Here is a 22,027-nt window from a genome sequence, read left to right as displayed (position 1 = left end):
AATGTCGACATTCACCGGTGAATGTCGACATTCACCAGATTTCGGACTTTCACCGTAACATGTATACATGCACATACAAGTGTCATTTCTTCAGTGTTATCACAGAAGTGAGTACACCCCTTAACATTTTGTAAATATTTAAGTATACTTAAATATTTACAAAATGTTAAGGGGTGTACTCACTTCTGTGATACTCTATATATAAATATATGTATATATATGTTCTAGCTGTGCTCCTTTAAATCTTTTCTGCTACAGTTAATAAAGCTATTCTTTGTTGTAAATTGATCCACATTTTTCTTTTTTTATTCTCTTATACGTTAATAAGGATACAGTGTTATGCAGAGGTGTACTTATAACAATTTTATAGACAAATGATACTATTTACAGTCACGCGGGGGGGGGGCGCGAAATGTTTTCTTCTTCCTAGGGGGGGCATGACAGAAAATAATTGAGAAGCACTGAGTTATTGAGAGGCTAAAAGCATCATTAAAAACATTTTAGGACTGATGATTTGCACAGTCGTAATTCAATATGAATACTTTAAGTGACACAATGTCCCATCAGGAGATTTTCTCTTAGTTCTGTTACTAATCACCTGTATATCAGTGGTGGGTTTAAATTTTTTTTACTACTGGTTTGCTCATGCACCCATGCATGTGACGCTTTTGCGCAAGCGCAGAAGCTCCGGGTAGGTGGGCAGAGCATCCCGCTGCCGCTACTACCGGTTCTCCTGATCCAGGCTGAATTGGGAGAAACCCACCTCTGTTCTATATGTTCTGGTCCTTAAGTTGTAGGCTACACCAACACTGAATAAATCGTTAATTCCATATGAATAACTGAGTGAATGGCTGAAAAACAATGAAACCGAGTCTCAGCTGAACTTGTACATGTAAACATTTATTAAAGCATGAGAGCATGTCTTCAATCTGCTAAATATCAAGATCAGCTTCCATTCATTGATCAGCGTAATGATAAAATATTCATAACTATTTATTTAGCCTATGGCAAATGAATTAATAATATATTACAAAGAAGGAATGAAAAATAATAGATGCATATCTGACAAAATTAACTTTAACAGGTAATTTGAATAGTTTAGTTGCTAATATTGCTAGCTAAAATAGGATGTTTCTAATTATCAGCAGATGATTAGTTTTCAATTTTCATATTTTTTCCACATGAAGAAGAAATGAGGAAATGACGGGAATAAGAGCTAGAAAAGTCCACTCTTAAGGTATAGAGAAAAGTAAAAATACCCACCAATTGAAAATGATTGCTGATGGCTTTGTGGCAATAGGTTATAGAGGTAGTTTTCTATTTCAGGATGTTGGCTATTCAAAATAATTTTGGAAGAGACTATGATTTTGAACCTAGTACTCTATTACTCAGAAGAAAAATGTAATAGCAATAGCAATGGCACTTAGACTTATATGCTGTATCACAGTGCTTTACAGTCCTCTCTAAGTGGTTTTTCAGAGTCAGCATATTGCCTCCAACAATCTGGGTCTTCTTTTTACCGACCTCGGAAGAATGGAAGCCAGAGTCAAACTTGAGCTGCTCAGAATCGAACTCCTGGCAAGGGAGTTAGTCTGCAGTACTGTATTCTAACCACTGTGCCACCACAGCTCTTATTGCAGCTAACTCCCAATTTACATGGCTAGAAATGGAAACAAGATGTGGAGACTCTAGAAAGAGTACAGAGAAAAGCAACCAAGATGATTAGGAGACTAAAACTAAACCATACGAAGAACGGTTGCAGGAACTGGGTATGTCTGGTTTAATGAAAAGAAGGACTAGGGGGTGACATGATAGCAGTCTTCCAATATCTAAAGGGTTACCACAAAGAAGAGGGAATATGCTCCAAAATACCTGAAGGCAGGACTAGAAGCAGTGGATGGAAACTAATCAAGGAGAAAAGCACCTAGAACCGTGATGGCTAACCTTTTTGTTAGCCATCACGAAAGTGACAGTGTGCACACACCCATAATGCAATGCGTGCCCCCACGTGCCCCCACACGCTGCACATGCATGTGCACTCCATGTGCACCCTGGCCCATGCATGTGCACATGAATCCCTGCATGTGCCCCACACATGCACATGTGACTCCCGCACTTGCACACGCAACTTCTCCATGTGTGCCCTGCTTCTGCATATGCATCTTCTGCATGCACCCCACCTCCATGCATGTGCAGCAGAGACCCGAACCTAGCTGGCTGGTGGGAGGTGCAGGCGCATGTACGATGGAGCTGAGTTGGGGTGACGGCTTGTGTGCCTGCAGAGAGGGCTCTGCGTCCCACCTGTGGCACGCATGCCATAGGTTGGCCATCACACACCTAGAACTAAGAAGACATTTTCTGACACTTGGAAGAATTAATCACTGGAATAAATTGCTTCCACAAGTTGTGAATTCTCCAACACTGGATGGTTTTAAGAAGAGATTGGACAACCATTTGTCTGAAATGGTATATGGGTTTCCTACCTGAGCAGGAAGGTGGACTTGAAGATCTCCAAGGTCCCTTCCAACTCTGTTATTCTGTTAAATGAGCTAGTCAGATAATTTACATAGTGTACCAAGACACCCCACAGGGATAGCTTATCCTCCAGGCACTGATATTTAACTACATTGGACCAGACACCATGATTGGCCATTATGCCTCCTGGATAGAAGGAGTACTAAAAGTTATCCTTTCGGACCTAATGGAGCAATTTGTCTTGGCTCAGGAACGGAGTGCATGCCTGTGTATGGTGGTGGTAGGACAGGAATAGTTATTGTTTTTGCATTCCTTAATGCTAATTTAAGCATTTCCTGTCAGTTTTGACCCCAACGTTTATGACCTGGCTCCAACTCCTGGCTTGTGCCCTCAACTCTGATTCTCTGGTTCACTCCTTAGGGCTGAAGACAGTCCTCTTTATCACAAAGTGCTCATTACGTGCTGTTTACTGCATGTTTGTCTGACTCATTGCTCTTTCCAAAAAGTGCATCCAAGTGAACAATCCAATTTTTATGATACAGGCTTGCATGGAAATTACCAACTCTCTTTAGAGAAATGTTTAGCAGGAAGCCTTCCGCAGTACTTTAGCAGGCACTACTCTAGAGCAAACATTCTCATTAGTCTTTCTAACCTCACTGAATATTGGGGGGTGGGTGTGGGGGGGAAATCTCTATCTAAAGGGGATTGAGATTGTATCTGTCTTGAACAGAACAGGACCAAATTTGGTATACAAGCAGCAGCTTACAAAAGAAGGTGGAGTTAAAAGATTGGCCAGATCCATCAGTGCGTTTCTGAGGGGGGGGGGGAAATCCTCCTAATACATCTTTTAAGAAAAAATAAGATTTCCCTGTTATTCAGTCTAAACTCCCTTCCGTTCTTCTCCCTCACCAAGAACAGAGTGTATAAAAAACACTCATTCTTCATTTCTTACACACAGACACACACACACACACATGTGAATACACACAAGCCCTGAGATACTTCCTATAACGCCTGCTGGCAACGAAGCTGGAAAGAATTTCAGAAGCCATGCTCTGCAAATATGTCAAGGGATTTGTAACTATCTGTCCTTCTAGTGCATCAGCAACATAACTCTTGAAAAGCTGAACAGCACAGGACCAAATTTAGTGTGTGGGGAGAAGCCAGCAAGCTGAAGTTTGAGTTTAAAAATGAGCTATATGACATTAGAGACTGGAGAGGGGGAAAATATGCAACGTTATGGGAAAGCGAGTTGTGGAGCAATTCAGAAGATTGGCAAGAACTCCAGCTTAAATTCTCCTGTCTTCTTCTCATGTGACCCAGAAAATAACATGTGTAGCTTGTGCTTCCCAGTAGACTCACTGGGAACTATATAGCCAATAGACTCACTACAACTATATAGCCACTGCTGATAAATGGCTTGAAAATAATTATCTACATGTTTTTGCTCTGTCTGTCCTTATATCTGTCTATTCATCCATCCATCATCCATCCATCCATCCATCCATCCATCCATCCATCCATCCAATCATCTAGCTGTCTATACCTCTCTCCATTAAAAAAAATAGTTCTACTGCAGAGAACTACTATCAAATGTATTTAATGCATAAGAAATTGATAAATTAGATTCAAATTAGATTTTAAAAAACTATACTGAAATACATACAAGGGGATAAAAAAGTGACTGACATATTAAAATATTAGTTAAAGTGTTAATGGCTCTGTCAACATGACTGTATCCATTTTCATCATGACAGTACTGACTAATAACATCATTGTAACATCAGCCAGCCATCGCTAAAAAGATATAAAGCTAATCCTCATTATTTTCATTTTGGCACAACAATGATTGGATGTCTTGAGAAGTTGCTCTAAATCAAAGTTGTATGTTCTAGAAACTGGAAAAGATTGATGTATATGCCTATAACAAAGAAGGGAGATATAACAGACTATATCCAATTACCATACCACTCCTCATGCAAGGAAGGTTTTGCTTAAGATCTTACAAGAATAGAAGAGATAATGGAGAGAGAAAAATGCCAAAGATATAGGAATTTCACAGAAAAGACAAAAGGATGTGAGATCAAATAGTTAACATAGAATGGCTTATGAAAGTGCAAGAAAAAATAAGGATGTTTAGCGTTGTTTTATTAATAAATGTAGCCCATTCTAGAAAGACTTAGAAGTAATGAATGAACAGGAACATCTCATTATTCTTTTGAAATAATATTTCTTCTTCTTCTTGTGCCATATCCATCATCAGACGTCGGCGATCATGTTGGTGATACTATTTTTATCGATAGCCACACGAAAAAAAGTGCTGATGAGTTTTGTCCAAACCAGTCCCTTAGATTTTGAAGCCATGATGTTCTTCTTCTGCCTGGACCTCATTAGAATATTTACAACAACTAAAAAAAAATCAGAGTGGTTCAGAATAGGAAAAGAAGTGAGACAAGAATGCATATTGTCCCTATATGGTTAATGTGAGTATATTATAAGCAAGGCATCCTGAGCCCAACATTTGGGAAGCCAGGCTCTGCCTGTCACAAGCCAGGACAAAGGGTGAGTGATGGAGAAGTAACTTGGTGGGATGAAACCGACAAATGGAACATACAGCTAGAAGGATTTAAATTATTTAAAAGAAATAGACCAAATAAAAGAGGAGATGGAGTTGCACTATATATAAGAAATAACTACATCTCTACAGAAATAGAGCACAACAATGATGAGAACTATCTTGAATGCATTTGGGTCAATATTAAAGGTTGTGGGGGAAATGACATTGCCATAGGTCTATACTACAGGCCACCCAACCAAGCAGAGGAAGTAGATGAACTTTTTGCTAGTCAGCTAACTAAGGTATGTAGGAAGCACACCACAATAGTAATGGGAGATTTTAACTACCCTGACATCAACTGGGAAACAAACTCTGCACCAAGTGAAAGATCCAACAGGTTCCTAACAAACCTAGCAGACAACTTTGTTTTCCAAAAAGTAGAGAAGGGAACAAGGGGATCAGCCATATTGGACTTAATTCTCACTAACAGAGAGGAAATGATAGAAGGTGTTGAAACCACAGGTACCCTGGGGGCATGTAATATTGGAATTCAACATTATGCAAACACAAGTAGTAGAACAAAGCCAAACTAGAGTCTTGGACTTTAAGAAAGCTAATTTCAATAAACGTAGAGACAGCTTTGGAAAAAATTCAATGGATGAGAATCTTCAAGGGGAAAACAACTAAAGAAGATTGGGAAATTTTGAAAAATGAGATTACAAAAGCCCAGTCTAGCACAATACCAATGAAGAAGAAAAATAACAGATCCCAAAAGAAACCAGCATGGCTGCATAAAGAACTCTCTGACAAACTGAAAGACAAAAAAGATAAGTATAAAAAGTGGAAGGAGGGGGACATAACTAAGGCAGAATATCAGCAAATAGCCCGAGCCTGTAAAGATGAAGTGAGGAAGGCTAAGGCTCACAATGAAGAAAGGCTTGCCACAAAAGTAAAAAATAACAACAAAAAAAAGCTTCTTCCAACATGTTAAAAACAAGAAAAAAGTTAAGGAAACAATTGGTCCATTGCTAGGAGAAAGTGGCAAGAAGATGACAAGCAACAGGGAGAAAGCAGAACTATTTAACTCATGTTTTGCATCTGTCTTTACACAAAGGGATAAAACAGTCCAACCTATCAAAAACAGCACCACAAAAATCAGATTAGGAACACAAATTGAAATAGGGAAGAAAATGGTAAGTGAGCACCTGTCTACCCTAGACGAGTTCAAATCACCAGGACCGGATGGATTACACCCCAGGGTTCTGAAGGAACTAGCAGACGATATCTCAGAACCACTGAATTATATCTTTCAGAGATCCTGGAAAACCGGGGAACTACCAGAGGACTGGAAAAGAGCTGATGTGGTTCCCATCTTCAAAAAAGGGAAAAAAATAGATCCAGGAAACTACAGACCTATCAGCCTGACCTCAATACCAGGAAAGGTTCTGGAAAAAATAATCAAGCAACGAATTTGCAAACACCTACAAGCAAACAAAGTAATAGCCAAAAGCCAACATGGGTTTGTCAAAAACAGATCATGCCAGACTAATCTTATTGCATTCTTTGATAATATGACAAAATTAGTGGACCAGAGGAATGCCGTCAATATAGTTTACTTGGACTTCAGTAAGGCATATAATAAGGTAGACCATAACCTACTACTAGATAAAGTAGAAGAATGTGGATTAGACAGCATCACCACCAAATGGATTCATAACTGGCTGACCAACCTCACTCAACGTGTAGTCCTCAATGGAACTGCATCTACATGGAGGGAAGTATGCAGTGGAGTATTTCAAGGCTGTTTTAGGCCCAGTACTCTTTAACATCTTCATCAATGATTTAGATGAGGGAATAAATGGGGAACTCATCAAATTTGCAGATGACACCAAGCTGGCAGGAATAGCTAACACTCCAAAGATAGGCTTAAGATACAGAAGGATCTTGACAAACTTGAACATTGGGCACTATCTAATAAAATGAAATTCAATGGTGAAAAGAGTAAGGTTCTACATTTAGGCAACAAAAATGGAATGCACAGGTACAGTATAGATGGTACCTTGCTCAGTAGTAGTAACTGTGAAAGGGATCTTGGAGTCCTAGTGGACAATCATTTAAATATGAGCCAGCAGTGTGCAGCAGCTGCCAAAAAAGCCAACACAGTTCTAGGCTGCATAAATAGAGGGATAGAATCAAGATCATGTGAAGTGTTAATACCACTTTATAATGCCTTGGTAAGGCCACACTTGGAGTACTGCATTCAGTTCTGGTTGCCACAATGTAGAAAAGATGTGGAGACTCTGGAGAGAGTGCAGAGAAGAGCAACAAAAATGATTAGGGGACTGGAGAGTAAAACATATGAAGAACGGTTGCAAGAACTGGGTATGTCTAGTTTAAGAGAAAGAAGGACTAGGGGAGACATGATAGCAGTGTTCCAATATCTCAGGGGTTGCCACAAAGAAGAGGGATTTGAACCATTCTCCAAGGCACCTGAGGGTAGAACAAGAAGCAATGGGTGGAAACTAATCAAGGAGAGAAGCAACTTAGAACTAAGGAAAAATTTCCTGACAGTTAGAACAATTAATCAGTGGAACAGCTTGCCTCCAGAAGTTGTGAATGCCCCAACACTGGAAGTCTTTAAGAAGATGTTGGAATAGCCATTTGTCTGAAACGGTGTAGGGTTTCCTGCCTAGGCAGGGGGTTGGACTAGAAGACCTCCAAGGTCCCTTCCAACTCCACTATTGTACTGTATTATACCTCCTTAAAAAAACCTTAGTGCAGCTGGCCCGTAGCACCTCATAAGGGCCCCTTTCCAGGGTTACAGGAGAAGACGGTCAACGGTTTTGAAGGCGGAAGAGGGCTCTACACCCCAATGGCAGATAAAGCGGCAGAACCATCTTCTAGGATAAAGGAAACTCTGATTCCAAACCTCCACTGCCTTATGGCTATATTCACTACTGGAAAAGACTTAGGAGTCAACCTCAAGGCAAAATCCGGAGCTGGATTCCCAGAAGCAATTCGTGACAACCATTTTCTGGTAAATCCTGTGACGCAGCTGGAACAAATTGTATCGGCTCTGGGACTATTTCAGTGACGTGGAGAGGGAGGATTTGCTGCTTGGGTAACAGTCTATCCTCCATATTAATCTACCCAGGTCTTGTGCTGGAGAGGACACTCCAGCTTTGACCTCTTTCCAGAGCATGATACCATAGTCTTTTGAAACTGAAGGATGCCAATGCAATATCAGAAAGAAACGTACAGAAGACAAACAATCCGTAAAATCTAGATGACACCCAAAGCAAAAAGTAAGAAGAATTTAAAGAGTAAAATATAGACAATGCAAAAATGTAAGTTAACAAGATAAAGTAATTACCACAGTTAGTTAATTTAAACAATGCAAAAAAATGGAGATATTTCTGTTTTCTTGGGCTCAAAAATATAAAGAATTAGAATGTGCTGCAGATGCTTTAAAAAAAGGATATTCTTAGGAAGAAACAATAATAAATTAGATCCACAAAGCATGAGGACAATTTTATGACAACAGAGATCATGATAATTAAAGCAAAGGTCTTCCCAATGGCTGGAAGGCATGGCTGTAAAAGCTGTGCATTACAAAGAGAAGAGAAGGAAGAAAGCAGATGTGACTCAGGAGACGGATACCAAGAGTACCATGGACAGTAAAAAAGAACCAATCAATCAGTCCTGAACCAAATAAAGACTGATTGCTCCCTTAATCCCACAATCAACAAAGAAAAGCTCAAAAGAGGGAGAAGAAAGTGATGGATAGGGTACAAATATGGTGTATGGAGAGCGGAAGAGCCAATAATCGTTTTTGGTAGTTGATGGTAAGATGAATTGATGTAAATATTTAATAATACTAAATAATGTTGGCTATGTAACAGTATACATGTGGTTATTTGTTATGAAACTGAAAAAATAAAAAAAACTTTTTATAATAAAAAAATCTTATGATATAAATTCGTGACACAGACAAAGAATTTTCACAAATATGTTGACAGATATATTAGCCGTTTTCATTGTTTTGTATTTGTAAGCCACCCAGAATCTATTGAAATGGGTGGCAATAATTAATGTAATAAGGATAACAATAATTCTGAGGACTGTTTATTTCAACAACCAAGATGAAAGATAGAATTTTAAAGAACTGATGGAAACTGCAGACAGCCAATTTGTCTCTGATTACACTTAACAAATAGTGACTCCAGGAAATATATTGTACCATTAAATGTTTGCATATAATTCCCATTAGTCTTAAGAAAGCATTAGTATGTGCTTTACTAAGTACTTTGCTGAAAATGGGCTACTCTTAACTAATAAATAAATAATATGCAATATACAGTATACTTTCCTGTAAGCAATATTCTTAAAGTATCATATCCTTTCAAATCACTTGAAAGGTTACATTGAAATCCGATATTTAAACAGGGGGATTAAGGGTAAGAATATTATTCTGAAGACTGAATAGAAACATAGTAATCAATAAAATCAGTCAGGATTTTAGAAACCCATATGTTATTTTTCAGTACCAAGAACATTGTAGGGAAATAAGAAGGAAGCACTAAAATGAAACATATATCAGCATCATGGCAGTTGTAGAACTTGAGTATGGAGCTCTCTTTTCTAACACGAGGAGCTTGGAATGAATCTGGGTAGATCGAGAGCACGTCCATAGGAAGATTTTGTGCCATTTGTAAAGAGGTTCTGCAGCTCCATGTTCTCACAGCCTCATAGCCTCTCTCATGATAATGGAAAGTGAGCTGGCCGAATTCTTGGCTTGCTTTCACCATTTCTGTGGTCATGTGGCCAGCATGGTCATATATGCCAAAGATACACGGAATCAGAGGTGGGCTGCTGGCAGTTTGCAGGGATTCGGGAGAAACTCTAGCTAAGATTCTGTGCAGTTTGGAGAACCCCGAAATCCCACTCCTGGTTGGCCCCGCCCATCCCTCCCCTCTCAGGAGTCCTCATACAGCCCATTTTGGATGCGGGTAGGTGCAGGGCGCACGCGGAGGCATGGGGGGAGGGTGAAAAAGAGGTCTACTGGAAATTTGGAAAGGCCAGAAATGGGCCTGTTTCCAGCCTACAGAGCCTGGGAAGGCTGTTTTCACCCTCCCAGAGGCTCAAGGAAAACCCCTGGAGCCCGGGGAGGGCAAAAACACCCCCCCCATCATGGTGCAGAAGGCAGACCAGGCCATGTCCATCAAGGCTACGCCCACCCAGCAACCCAGCAGAGAACCCCTTGCTAAAATGTTTGAACCCCACCCCTGCCCGGAGTGTTGTTATCTTCCCACTGAACTGGTACTTATTAATCTACTTGCATTTGTATGCTTTCAAACTGCTAGGCGGGCAGGACCTGGGCCAAGTAGTCAGAGCTCAGCCTGTTGTGCAGAGCTCAGGTCTCGAACCTGGGATGCAAATTCTTCAGCTGACATGCTCTGTGTCTTTAATGGCTGGTCAGCTTTGCCTTATCCAATCAGTCTGATTTTGGAAAGGCCAAAATACACCACCATGGCTTTGAATAAGAGGAAGAGGAGACTAGGATGTTTGTATGCATCCACATGTGTGCGCGTCCCTATATTAGTAATAGCACTTATATACTGCTTTACGGTGCTTTACAGCCCTCTCTTAACAGTTTACAGAGTTAGCATATGCCCCCAACAATCTGGGTCCTTATTTTACCCACCTCGGAAGGATGGAAGGCTGAGTCAACCTTGAGCCGGTGAGAATCGAACTGCCGAAGTGGTGACAGCCAGCAGTCAGCAGAAGTAGCCAGCAATACTGCATTGTAACTAGCATGGGTGGGTGTATCTATCTATATCTATATCTATATCTATATCTGTATCTGTATCTGTATCTATATCTATTGATAGCGATATAGCATTATAGCACTTAGACTTATATACCGCTTTACAGTGCTTTACAGTCCTCTCTAAGCAGTTTTTGCAGCATTAGCACATTGCCCCCAACAATTTGGGTCCTCATTTTACCCACCTTGGAAAGATGGAAAGCTGAGTCAACCTTGAGTCTAATGAGATTTGAACTGCTACATTGCAGGCAGCCGGCAGGCAGCAGAAATACCCTGCACTCTAACCTCTTCCCCAACCATGGCTCATTCATCTCTCTCTCTCTGGTATAGGGGATTTTTGTACTACATAAACTATTATAGCTATGCTGACTGACCATTCCCTGCATTTCAAGGTCAGCAGGAGTACAGACAATCACATGGTCAGTTTCAAAATCCTTTCAAGAAATATGAGAATGGAAACACTGTTCACAATTATGAATCAATATTTAATGATAATGATTTAATTCATAATTCATTGATTACAAATCATTATTCATAACATTATTTATTATTCATGACTATAAGTATTCTTATAACAATAGCCAGCTGGACTCTTCCAACAAAGCAAGGTCATTGATCACGCGGCTTTTTTCTTGCCCAACACATGTTACTGTATTTTGTTGCAAGTGCTTTAAGGATCTCTGCATGAATTATGTATTACCTTTGCTTCTACTCTCCCAGGAAGGGCACAGGAAAGACAACACCAATTTTATACTGGTGTAAGCTTTCATGGCTGGGATCTGCTGGGCAGTGTTGGGGTTTAGGGTTTAGTGAATGTGGCCAGAACTTTTCCTTTTAAAATTAAGGGATAAACAGTTATTTAAAAAATAGCATTTTTACTTATATATCTCTCGATAGCAATTTACAGCACTATCTAGGTAGTTTATAATGTAAGCATTATTTGCAAACAATCTGAGTTCTCATTTTACCAACCTCGGAAGGATGGAAGGCTGAGTCAATCTTGAGCCCCGTCAGGATCGAACTCCAGGCTGTGAGCAGAGTTTGCCTTCAATATTGTACTTTAACCCACTGCGCCATAGGTCTCAGTGAACTTTTGTGTAAGAATGAAAACAATGAACTTGTGGCGTACGGTTTTGATTATTAGACAGGATAGATTATAGATGTTCCAAAGATGCTTTTTCAAGAGGCAATTGGACTTCCTCATTTTTCTTTAAGGATGTTTAGCTTCTCGTCCAACAACTGAAAAAGCTTCTTGGATGAGAAGTAAATCATCTTCAAATAAAAACCAGAAAATCCAGTTGCCTCCTGAAAAAGCACTTTTGGGACAACCGTGACCTGGATGACTGAAAGTCTCCATAGATCGATTATAGAAGGAAGACTAATATGATGTGACTATAGAAAGAAACAGAGGTCAAATATATATTTGTACTTATATTTGCTGTGAAACAGATATGGTATTTTATTTTCTTCACTACCGATTCGGCAGCGGGGGCGCGCGCATCTGGGCATGCACAGATGGTGTCAGGGTGGGTGGGAGGACCCTCACACTGCCGCCACTACTGGCTCCCCCGAACCTGTGTGAACTGGCAGAATACCACCTCTTCTGTAAAGAGTCTATTTATTCCATAAATATGTGCTTGATATTTCAACAATTAAGTGCTTAGAATGACGAGAGGAAAATGGATAGGAATTGATGTTACTGAAAGTAGAGTGAATGAGTAAACAAAGAAACAATTATTCTCATCAACTGGCAAAGAAGTTTTGTATTGACACAGAACTGCTCCGCAATATGAGAGATAAGCCTGTTAATGTCCTGTTGATAGAATAAAGGATAATAAAATATAGCATCTACTCCAAAGTTTTTGCCAAAATCTCATGGCAACTCATGCTGGCCCAACAGCACTCAGCATGTAGTCCTCAATGGAACTATACATCTAGATAACTATGCAGTGGGATATTTTAAGGCTCTGTCTTTGGGCCCAGTGCTCTTCAACATCTTCATAAATTACATAAATGATGGGATTGAAGGGATGCTCATCAAATTTCTGGATGACACAAAGCTGCGGGGGTGGGGGGTGGGGAGAATTGCTAATTCTTTGGAAGATACACTCAAATTCAGAAGGATTTCGACAGACCTGAGCATGGAGCCCCATATTAGTATAATTCGCTAGTCAGTCAGAAAAAGTGCTACTGGACTTGTTCTGGTTTTTACCACATAGTTCTTCTCCTACAGCACTAATATGTTTTACACAAGATTATCCCTGCATGGTTTATAACCTGGGCAGCTTATAAAAGTTCATGGAAGGTTTGGTCATAAATGAAAACAAGAAAGTCTTTTCAAAATGCAGCTGCTTAAAAATGATGCCCCCCCCCCCCCAAAAAAAAAAACCTTAGAAGCAGATATTTGCTGCTTAGCACTACTTGGCAAATGTTATATGAACCTCTAAAACTTTTGGTTGCATACAGCCATACGACATATAGTCACCGATCAACCATGAATTTGTCTAGGTTTTTTTTTAAATGTGGCAGAATACACAGTAAAGCTGTACAGAAGAAGCTGTACATCGGGAGTGTCAAACTCAGGGCCCACAGGTTTGCCCATGGAGTGCTTAGATCTGGCCCACAGGGCCGTTCTGTAAACAGCAAAGGACTGGCCCTTGATGCCCCTGTCAGCAAAAACGGAACTCGGGAGGGCTGCACACAGCTCTCCCAGACTCCATTTTCAGCCGCAACGGCCTCCATTTTCAGCCGTGATGGGGAGCTCCGTTTTCATTGGCAGGGAGCTGCAGGAGACCATCACAGCCAAAAATGGAGCCTCGATGAGAGACATTGCTCCCCTCCCCCAAGGTCAAACACAACTCTAATGCTGCCCTCAATGAAATCGAGTTTGACACCCCTGCTCTACATAATGAATTTGTTAAGGTTAAGTTTGAGGTTGCATCCAATTTGGTATAGTAGTTAAGACATCATGATAGAAACTGGGAGACCGTGAGTTATAGTCCACCTTACGCACAAAGCCAGCTGGATGACCTTGGACCGATTATTCTCTCTCAGCCCTAGGAAGGAGGCAGTGACAAACCATTTCCAAAAGCCATTCCTAGAAAACTTTAGGGACTTGTTGAGGAGTCAGAAATTTCTCAAAGGCATGCACGCCCACGTATACGCATACAGATTTTATGGGAGTCATGTGAAAATATCAATAGCTTCAAGGTAACATGTCTGAGATGTACCTATAAAGATATTGATATAAACCATTCACTAAGGCCTTACGTGTGAACATTTTAACAAAACCTAAAAAGTCCCCACTAATTTACAAGTTATTCCACTTAGTTTCATGTATATAATTAACTGAAAGCTGGACACAGATCTGCTGACAACAAAGTCAGAATTTCTAGGGTCACAATGCAACTGAAAAAACATTCACTATAAATAGCATTATTGCATTCATATTCAATTCCACAATGTTGAACTCTCTGGCATGTAGTAGATTAACTTTAGTCTTAAAGGTTATATTTACACCCACTTGGTACTACAAGGACATTGTCAGCAGCGAAAGAAAAATATATTCAGTTGGTCCCATAAAATTAGAGATGAATTATCCCATAAGTAAGCACTAATCCTGAACCAATTGTTCCTTTTTGTTTAAATTGTCATTGTAAACTCCAGTGGCAAAATATTTGACATATTACTCAAATATAAATAATTATTTAAATAATTATTTTATTTTTCTCAGTAAAAATATCTGATGTTCATTATTTCTATAAATGTGTACATTTTGAAGGCTATTTTATAATGCAAAAAATATTCTTGTATATGTATCACTTATGTTGCTGGCAATTCTAGCAGTTCCAATTTTTTATAAGAGATGGGTTTCACTTTAATTTCAGTGGATCATAAATTAAAAATGGATATTTCCATACATATTCTAGGAAACTTTCCAGTAAATATAAATTCTTGTAAAGAATATTGTCAGCCAGTCTGACTATCACTTCTCTCCCTCTCTTTTAATTTTTCTCTCTGTTTTTCTATCCATCCATCTATCATCTATCTATCTATCTATCTATCTATCTATCTATCTATCTATCTATCTATCTATCTATCATCTATCTATCTATCTATCTATCTATCTATCTATCTATCTATCTATCTATCTATCATCTCTTTTCTTCTAGATAGATAAAGCATACATAAGTATGCATTTTACAAAATTTTACAAAAATATTGGCTTTATAGAAAAAAAGGGTATTGTTCTTTACTCCATGAATCTTTCCCCATTAAGAGACCCAAATGTCATTCTCCCTTTCATTTCTGTGTAAGCTTTAAATTTGAAATTCTCATTAAAAGAGGTTATTTACAGCCTACCTAATGTGAAATAGAGAGGAGGGAAAAAATGAAACAGTGCACATCCAGTCTGTTGTAGGCTAAATGAGAGCTCACTCACTTAGCTACACCATAATGCCTTTATTGTGTGCAGCAGCTAAACAGCAGAATTGTTAACTGTTCAGCGGTAACTAATCATTGTTTTTATTCATACCCCAAGCATGTTTGGAACAGACAAAAAGCGATGGCTGAACCGGGCCTCAACAAAAGAAATCTTGACTTATTTCAGATTCAGATAAAAGCTATGAATATTCCTCCACTGTATGATAACCTTCCAAGCATTTTTATGTTTCCGTTCAAACTGGAGTCATTATGAAATGCATCTAATAAAACAGTGACTCACTTGGATGTCTATTTGATCTCAGTGAAATATTTTCCCGCCAAATGTTCCAAGGTCAGTTACCAAGCAGAATTAAAGTGACTGGCAGCTTGAGGTAATTAGTATCCATGTTGAAAAGTGGTATACTTACTCTCTGTCGATGACAAGACACGTCACAGGTTCCGCACTGATAACATTAGCTGTTCTGACATCTTCCCTGAAAGGACAACACCACACATTTTACACAAAATAGCCAGGCAGTTTTCTCTACAATACTATGCAACATTAGGACACAAATGCATCCTGCAAATGAGAATTATGTTTACTGATATATCACACATTAAACCACTGACAAATAATGCTATTCTAATTTTGTTGTTCTTGAGTCATGTTTACAAAACATAAACATGGTAATCGTTTCCCCAGTAGAAATGTTGTTCTGGCATTTTAATACTTTTTCAAAAGATCATTTCATTCATCCTTTCCTCACTTGGCAATTTGTTTAGCAGAAGCAGATCATTTATATATTAATATGGGTCACAGAAGAAGTGTGGATATTTTAGTATAGTGACGTCTACACAATCTATCATTTCTATAAATAGAGAAAGGCAAAAAGCAAACAATTAATGAATCAAGCTGCATTAGATGGGAGAAATCTAATTAATGTGGACCTGCTCTGTTCAGAAAACCGGTGTGTAAAGAAAATAATAAATAGGTTCTAATATGTTTCCTACTTTTGGTTTTTCCTTATGCATCCCTACATAGGTTTCAGTTCAGTATGAATCAGAGGTGGCATTCAGCCAATTCTGACAGTATCTAGAGAACCAGTATTGGAAATTTTGAGTAGTTTGGAGAACCGGCAAATAGGCTGCCCCTGCCCCTGCTGCCTCCCAGCTGATCTTCTTTTGTTGCCCTGAACATGAGAACGAAGCTGGAAAGCAGGTTAGTGGGATGGGGAGGGAATGGGGATTTTGCAGTATCCTTCCCCTGCCACGCCCACAAAGCCACACCCACAGAACCAGTAGTAAAAAAATTGAATCCCACCCGTGGTATGAATTCCAATTATATCAAGAAAAAAAAAATCTTCAAGATATGTAGTGTGTAAATGGACAGACAAAACTTTCTGAAAGAAGTTGTTTTACATTTTTTAGCCATAATGTTCCAAGGGAGGTGCATGTAAAATTCCTCAGGAGGACCACAAGGGATGAGGTGCTTGGGGCCTAAAGGGAGAGACTACTGAAATATAAAGATGAAGAAATTACCATTCTTAAGCAGATTCCAAAAAAGATAAGAGAGAGAAGGAGGAAGTATTCCTTCCTATCAAAGAAATTATACAATAAAGGAATTTGGTTTAGATGGTTATTGCCAGAGGGAATGTTGATCTTCTGGGAGGAAAATAGGATTAGAATTAACACAGTGCAGGAGGCTGAAGCCTTCATTGAAATTTTTTTTTCCCTCCTAGAGGACGAACACAGCGAAGGTAGGGAAAAGGGCAGCAAAGTACAAGATATGAAGGAGGGAGGGGCTGTGGCTCCTTCTGGGGACAGGGAGGAAGGAGCAATATCGAAAAGGCTCAGGTCACAAAAATAAAAATATTTGAAACATTAGTAATTGTTGATATTCTAGAAAGTGACAAAGGAAAAATGATTGAACACATGGTTGACACAATATAGAATAGGATTCTGTTTTTTGCTTATCTTTTATATCTTGTTTTTAATATTGTAAAAATTGTGAGATTTGGATGGATTTCTACCACTAGCATGGGAGCTGCCAAAATTTTCTATGTATCCCCTACCTTTTCCCATAAATGTTTAAAAAACAAAAAAACCAATGTAGTAACTTTTTAACGTAACTAATTGGGCACCATGGACATTGTTACATAATCAAAACAATACATGATTTTGGCTTGTTTTGCTTGGAAGTGGGTTCTGTTGCCAAGAAAATTAGTCAGAACATGTGCTTGAATGCATTCTAGAAGAGAGAAAAGCAGGGGTTGGCTGCTGGGGTTCAGGAGGACCTCTAGCTAAGATTCTGTGCAGTTCGGAGAACCCCCAAATCCCACTCCTGGCTGGCCCCACCCACCCCTCCCCTCCCAGGAGTCCCTGTGTGGTCCGTTTTGGATGCAGGTAAGTGCAGGGCGCATGCAGAGACTCAAGGAGGGTGAGAAACGAGCCTACTGGAAGTTTGGGAAGGCCAGAAAAGGGGCCATTTCTGGCCTCTAGAGAGCCTACGGAACCTGGGAAGGCTGTTTTCATCCTCCCAGAGGCTTGAGAAAAGCCTCCAAAGCCCAGGGATGGAACCCCCTCTCCGCCATGGTACAGGCAGTACAGACTAAGCGACGCTCACCATGGCCACGCCGACCCAGCAACCGGGCAGAGAACCCCTTTCTAAAACTTTTGAAGCCCACCTCTGGAGAAAAGGTAACACAGGAAAATATTATGACTTTTCATTTTCTAAGTGATTTTTTTTTTATATTGAACAGAATACTAAATGTCTGTTCAGAAAACGAAAAAGAAAGAAAGACAAAATAGGCAAAAACCATGAAAAAGGAATGGTTGGCTAGCTTCCAATAATGCAACAATCATTGGAAGCTGTATTTGCCCTCATATTTGAAAAAAAAATCAATTATTTAAAGCTTGATATATATGGATATAGAGATTTATCCCTTTAAAAAATGCCTACGTTGACGCAGTAACACTATCACAATATTTCTATTATGCTGTTCAAGGATTATCTTCAGCTATTGTTTAATACAGAAATATTGTTTAACAAACAGAGGAGGGTTTTTTTGCACTTCCCTTTGAACAAATAATTTAGCATTATGTGCAAATCTACAATTTGCCATGGAATTATATATCAAAATGTGGTATCGCTCCTACTGGCATGACAATGATTGCTAAGAATATATGCTAATGACTATTCCATCAGTAAATCTGTAACGACACACCATTCCAGATCTGATCAAATCACTTCTCACCCTAGAACAACATGTATGTTTTTTAAACTTGTTTAGTTATGCCTCTCAAGATTAATACCTATAGATTAAGATGTGATAAATTATATAAAATGTAAGCATGCAGTCAGTCTTTTTATTACATTAATCTTAAGTATTTGTTACAATGCAGCTCTCCAGACAGATCCAGTGCTACAGCTTAACTTAAAAGCACGATGACAATGCAATCTGGCAATTACTAACTCTGATTTTTTTTCAGTCTCAAGATTGTATTCTTCATCACTACTTCCAGAGAGGTAAAATCCTTTCCCAGAATCGCTGTCACTGTCTGAATAACCCATGGCGATGAGATCAGGTCTACCATTTTTCTCCTGGAAAGAAACTTCTGTTTCCTTCTGTCCACAGACTTCTTCCCTACGTGCTATACTTGCTCTGGAATTTTACAGACCTTCCCATTTAAAATCTCTAGGCTTGGAAAAGGTCACAGCTGCTCTGGAGGTCGCTCCTATGTATCACTGGAAAATGAAAGCAAAGCATCTCGTAAGCCGCATGGGAATACCTCTGATCATCAGCAAATGGTTCTCACGAGTATCTGTTTATTTCTTTTATTTAAAAATATTTATGCTTCAAACTAACCCCTGCCACTCTGCAAGAAGGTTCAAACAAATTTGCATAGCATTTTTTTTTGTTATGTTGCATTTATAAATTTAAGTAGTTGATAACCTGGCATTGCCCGGGTATTTATTTATAGGGGGAAAATGTCTAGACCAAATGTAATTTCTAATTTTCCCCCTTACTAGAGGGACCCCCCCTTGTGAAGTACTGTGAAGCTGTTATCATGGCGCCCCACTGCGCTGTACAGTAGAAGCCATTTTACAGTAGTACAGTAAAAGCCATTTTAAGGCACAACAGGCTGTATCTTTATTGTTCAAATTTTTATTAGTTTTAAAAATTTTACAAGGAAAAGGGGTTATAGGGTTATAAAACATTTTGACAGCTACATCATGCGGGGGGGAGAAGCCCTCCCCCAGGTCTTACAACTTTTACAAACGAAGATAGAAAAATATCAACATTTACATAAGTATTAGCAGTTTTGAGTTTAACACAAAATCATCAGTATGTTTCAATCATTTGTTTTGTATCACTTCCATAAAGGTACATTGTAACAACAATTGCAATAGTGTTTCAAATCACTTTTGTGATCTGAGTCTTCTAGTTGTTGCATCCTCCCTCCCGTCCACTGGCTGGGCCTCAGCCCCTCCCTCCTTTGTTTCTTGTGTAACATCCCCCATTTTGCCTAAGAGAGCACTGTGTTTTTTAGTGAAAGCCTCTGCTTCCACTACTGTGTTGATTCTAATTCTGCTGCCCTCCCAAAAAAATCAACATGCCTTCTGGAAAGAGCCACCTGAACCAAACCCCATTATTGTATAATTTTTTTGCTAAGAAGGAATATTTCCTCTTACTTTCTTTGGGATATGTTTAAAAATGGTTATTTCTTTATCTTTATCTTTATATTTTAATGGTCCTCCCCTTTGAACTCCTAGAACCTCATCTCTTGTAGTTTTTCTAAGAAATTTAACATGAACTTCTCTTGGAACATTGTGTGTTCTTGCATAGGCTGAATTAACCCTATAGATCAGATCAATGTCCCACCAAAGCTGTTGTTTATCTCTATTAATATATTCTGCTAGTATTGTGGTCATAATCTCCTTAAGATCTTCGTTCTCAACTTCTGGCAAGTTTTGGAACCTAAGAAAAAAGACATCCTTTCAAATTCCATTTTTAACATCTGGTTTCCAAATTCTACATTCCCCCTTTGGATTGTCTTCATCTTGTCTCTCATCCCAACCGCCCCCTCCTCCAGCACACCAATCCTCTGTTCATTCCGTGTGGTTTGCTGGTTCATCTCTCTGAGCTGTTCATTTAAGTCCTGCAGTTGTTTTTTAATTTCGTCCTGTCCCTTTAAGATGATTTGAAGCATCTGATGAGTAGACAAGTCCTTTGCACTCTCTTCAGAGGCTTTAGGTTGTAAAAAAGATCCCAGTTGTGACTGGTGAGCGGGACTGGACATAGAAGATCTTGGGGCTGATGAGGCCTTACCAGACGGTAATTTCTTTGGACCCATCATGAGGCTCAGAGATAGTTATAGTTCTGTACAAAGAGATGGCGTCTGTGGGAGAGCACAGCTGGTAGGGATCAACAAACAAACAAGTCCAAAGGAGAATAAGTGTTCTAGGACAGAACTAGAGCAAATAGGTGCGTCAGAATATTCCAAATCCAGGGGAATAACGTACTTGAAGAGGCTCCTGGAGATCTCTGGGGTGGAAATTAGTTGAAAGCCATAAAGTTTTCCAAGGGAGGAGTCTCATTCATGAAGACAAAGAAAAAGAAGGAAGTTGGCCATATTGGCTCAGCCAGTACAGGTGGTCAGGAAACAACAAAGTCAAAGTTCCCATAGTTAGTTTAAAGAAGAATCAGTTCAGCCATCCTTTCTTTCGCAATTGTAGTGAAGAAAAAAAAAATTCCCCATTATTTAAGGGAAGTGAAAGTAGATTTCAAACTTTCTCTCTCCCCCATAAAAGGGAGAGATTTTTCAAGTGCCTTTCCCCTCCCCAATCTAAACTCCTCCAGAAGTTGAAGCAAAGTCCCAAAAAGAAAACTGCAGAACAGTCAAAAGAGTAAGGATAGTAAAAGACCTGTGGAGACCCCTCGCCTCACCGCTCTTCAGCTGTTTCGTTCCAATTAATTGTTTCCTTCCAGGCTGCGTTCGGCAAAGCGCACGGTGGCATTCCACGCGCTCCCTATGCTCCCCGGCTCCTGGGACAAAGCTGGAGACCCTCCTGCGGCCGCTGCCATTCCAGGGGGTCCCAGCAAGCTGCCCCTATGGCAGGGGGCCACTCCAAGGCACCCTGTGCTCCTCCTAGACTTCAGGGGAGCCCACCGGAGCAGCGAAAAGGCGGACGCGCATGTCCATCACCTTCGGCTGCCGGAAGTAGTCTCCCAGGCTGTATCTTAACAGAACACCCCTCCCCGAGGGATGTCAGGGGTGTCTTATCCTCACAGTATTTTTTTTTCAGAGAGTAAGTCATCTGTATACCAAGTTTGATTGAAATTGCTTGAGACATTCCAGAGTTATGCTGGAACACACACACACACACACACACACACACACAGCCATTTATTTATATACATACATATGTACATACATACATATATTACACACACAGACACAGACACACACACACACACACACACACACACACACACACTCCTGTTCAACAAAAATGAAAACAATTTTGCTTTGAATAACTCATCCTGGCCATTTCAGTAATTTCCTAGTTCTTAGAAAAATGACATAATCTTTATTATGAAACTGAAATTGTTTGATATAATTGAAACTTAACTTAAGCTTTAAAAAAGGCAGAATTAGTTAATGATTCATACAACTGTCGGAAAAAACTTCAAGATAATTGGACCATTTTAACATCTGGCAATTGAAATATACCAAGCAATGAA

At 39.5% G+C, this 22,027-nt stretch overlaps 1 protein-coding gene across 2 annotated transcripts in view; it reads right to left on the bottom strand.

Moving 5' to 3' along the window:
• The window catches only part of PRKG1 (protein kinase cGMP-dependent 1), a 999,829-nt gene that overhangs the window by 119,790 nt on the left and 858,012 nt on the right, over positions 1-22,027 (bottom strand). For both annotated transcript variants that reach the window (XM_081955689.1, XM_081955688.1), the window contains exon 8: positions 15,710-15,775. In XM_081955689.1, the coding sequence (XP_081811815.1) occupies positions 15,710-15,775 (66 nt within the window). The remainder of the gene's footprint in view (positions 1-15,709; positions 15,776-22,027) is intronic.

The sequence above is a fragment of the Natrix helvetica genome (genome assembly GCF_964273705.1).
Source record: "Natrix helvetica genome assembly, chromosome: 5".
NCBI lineage: Eukaryota > Metazoa > Chordata > Lepidosauria > Squamata > Natricidae > Natrix > Natrix helvetica.
This window is presented reverse-complemented; position numbering and strand designations above follow the sequence as displayed.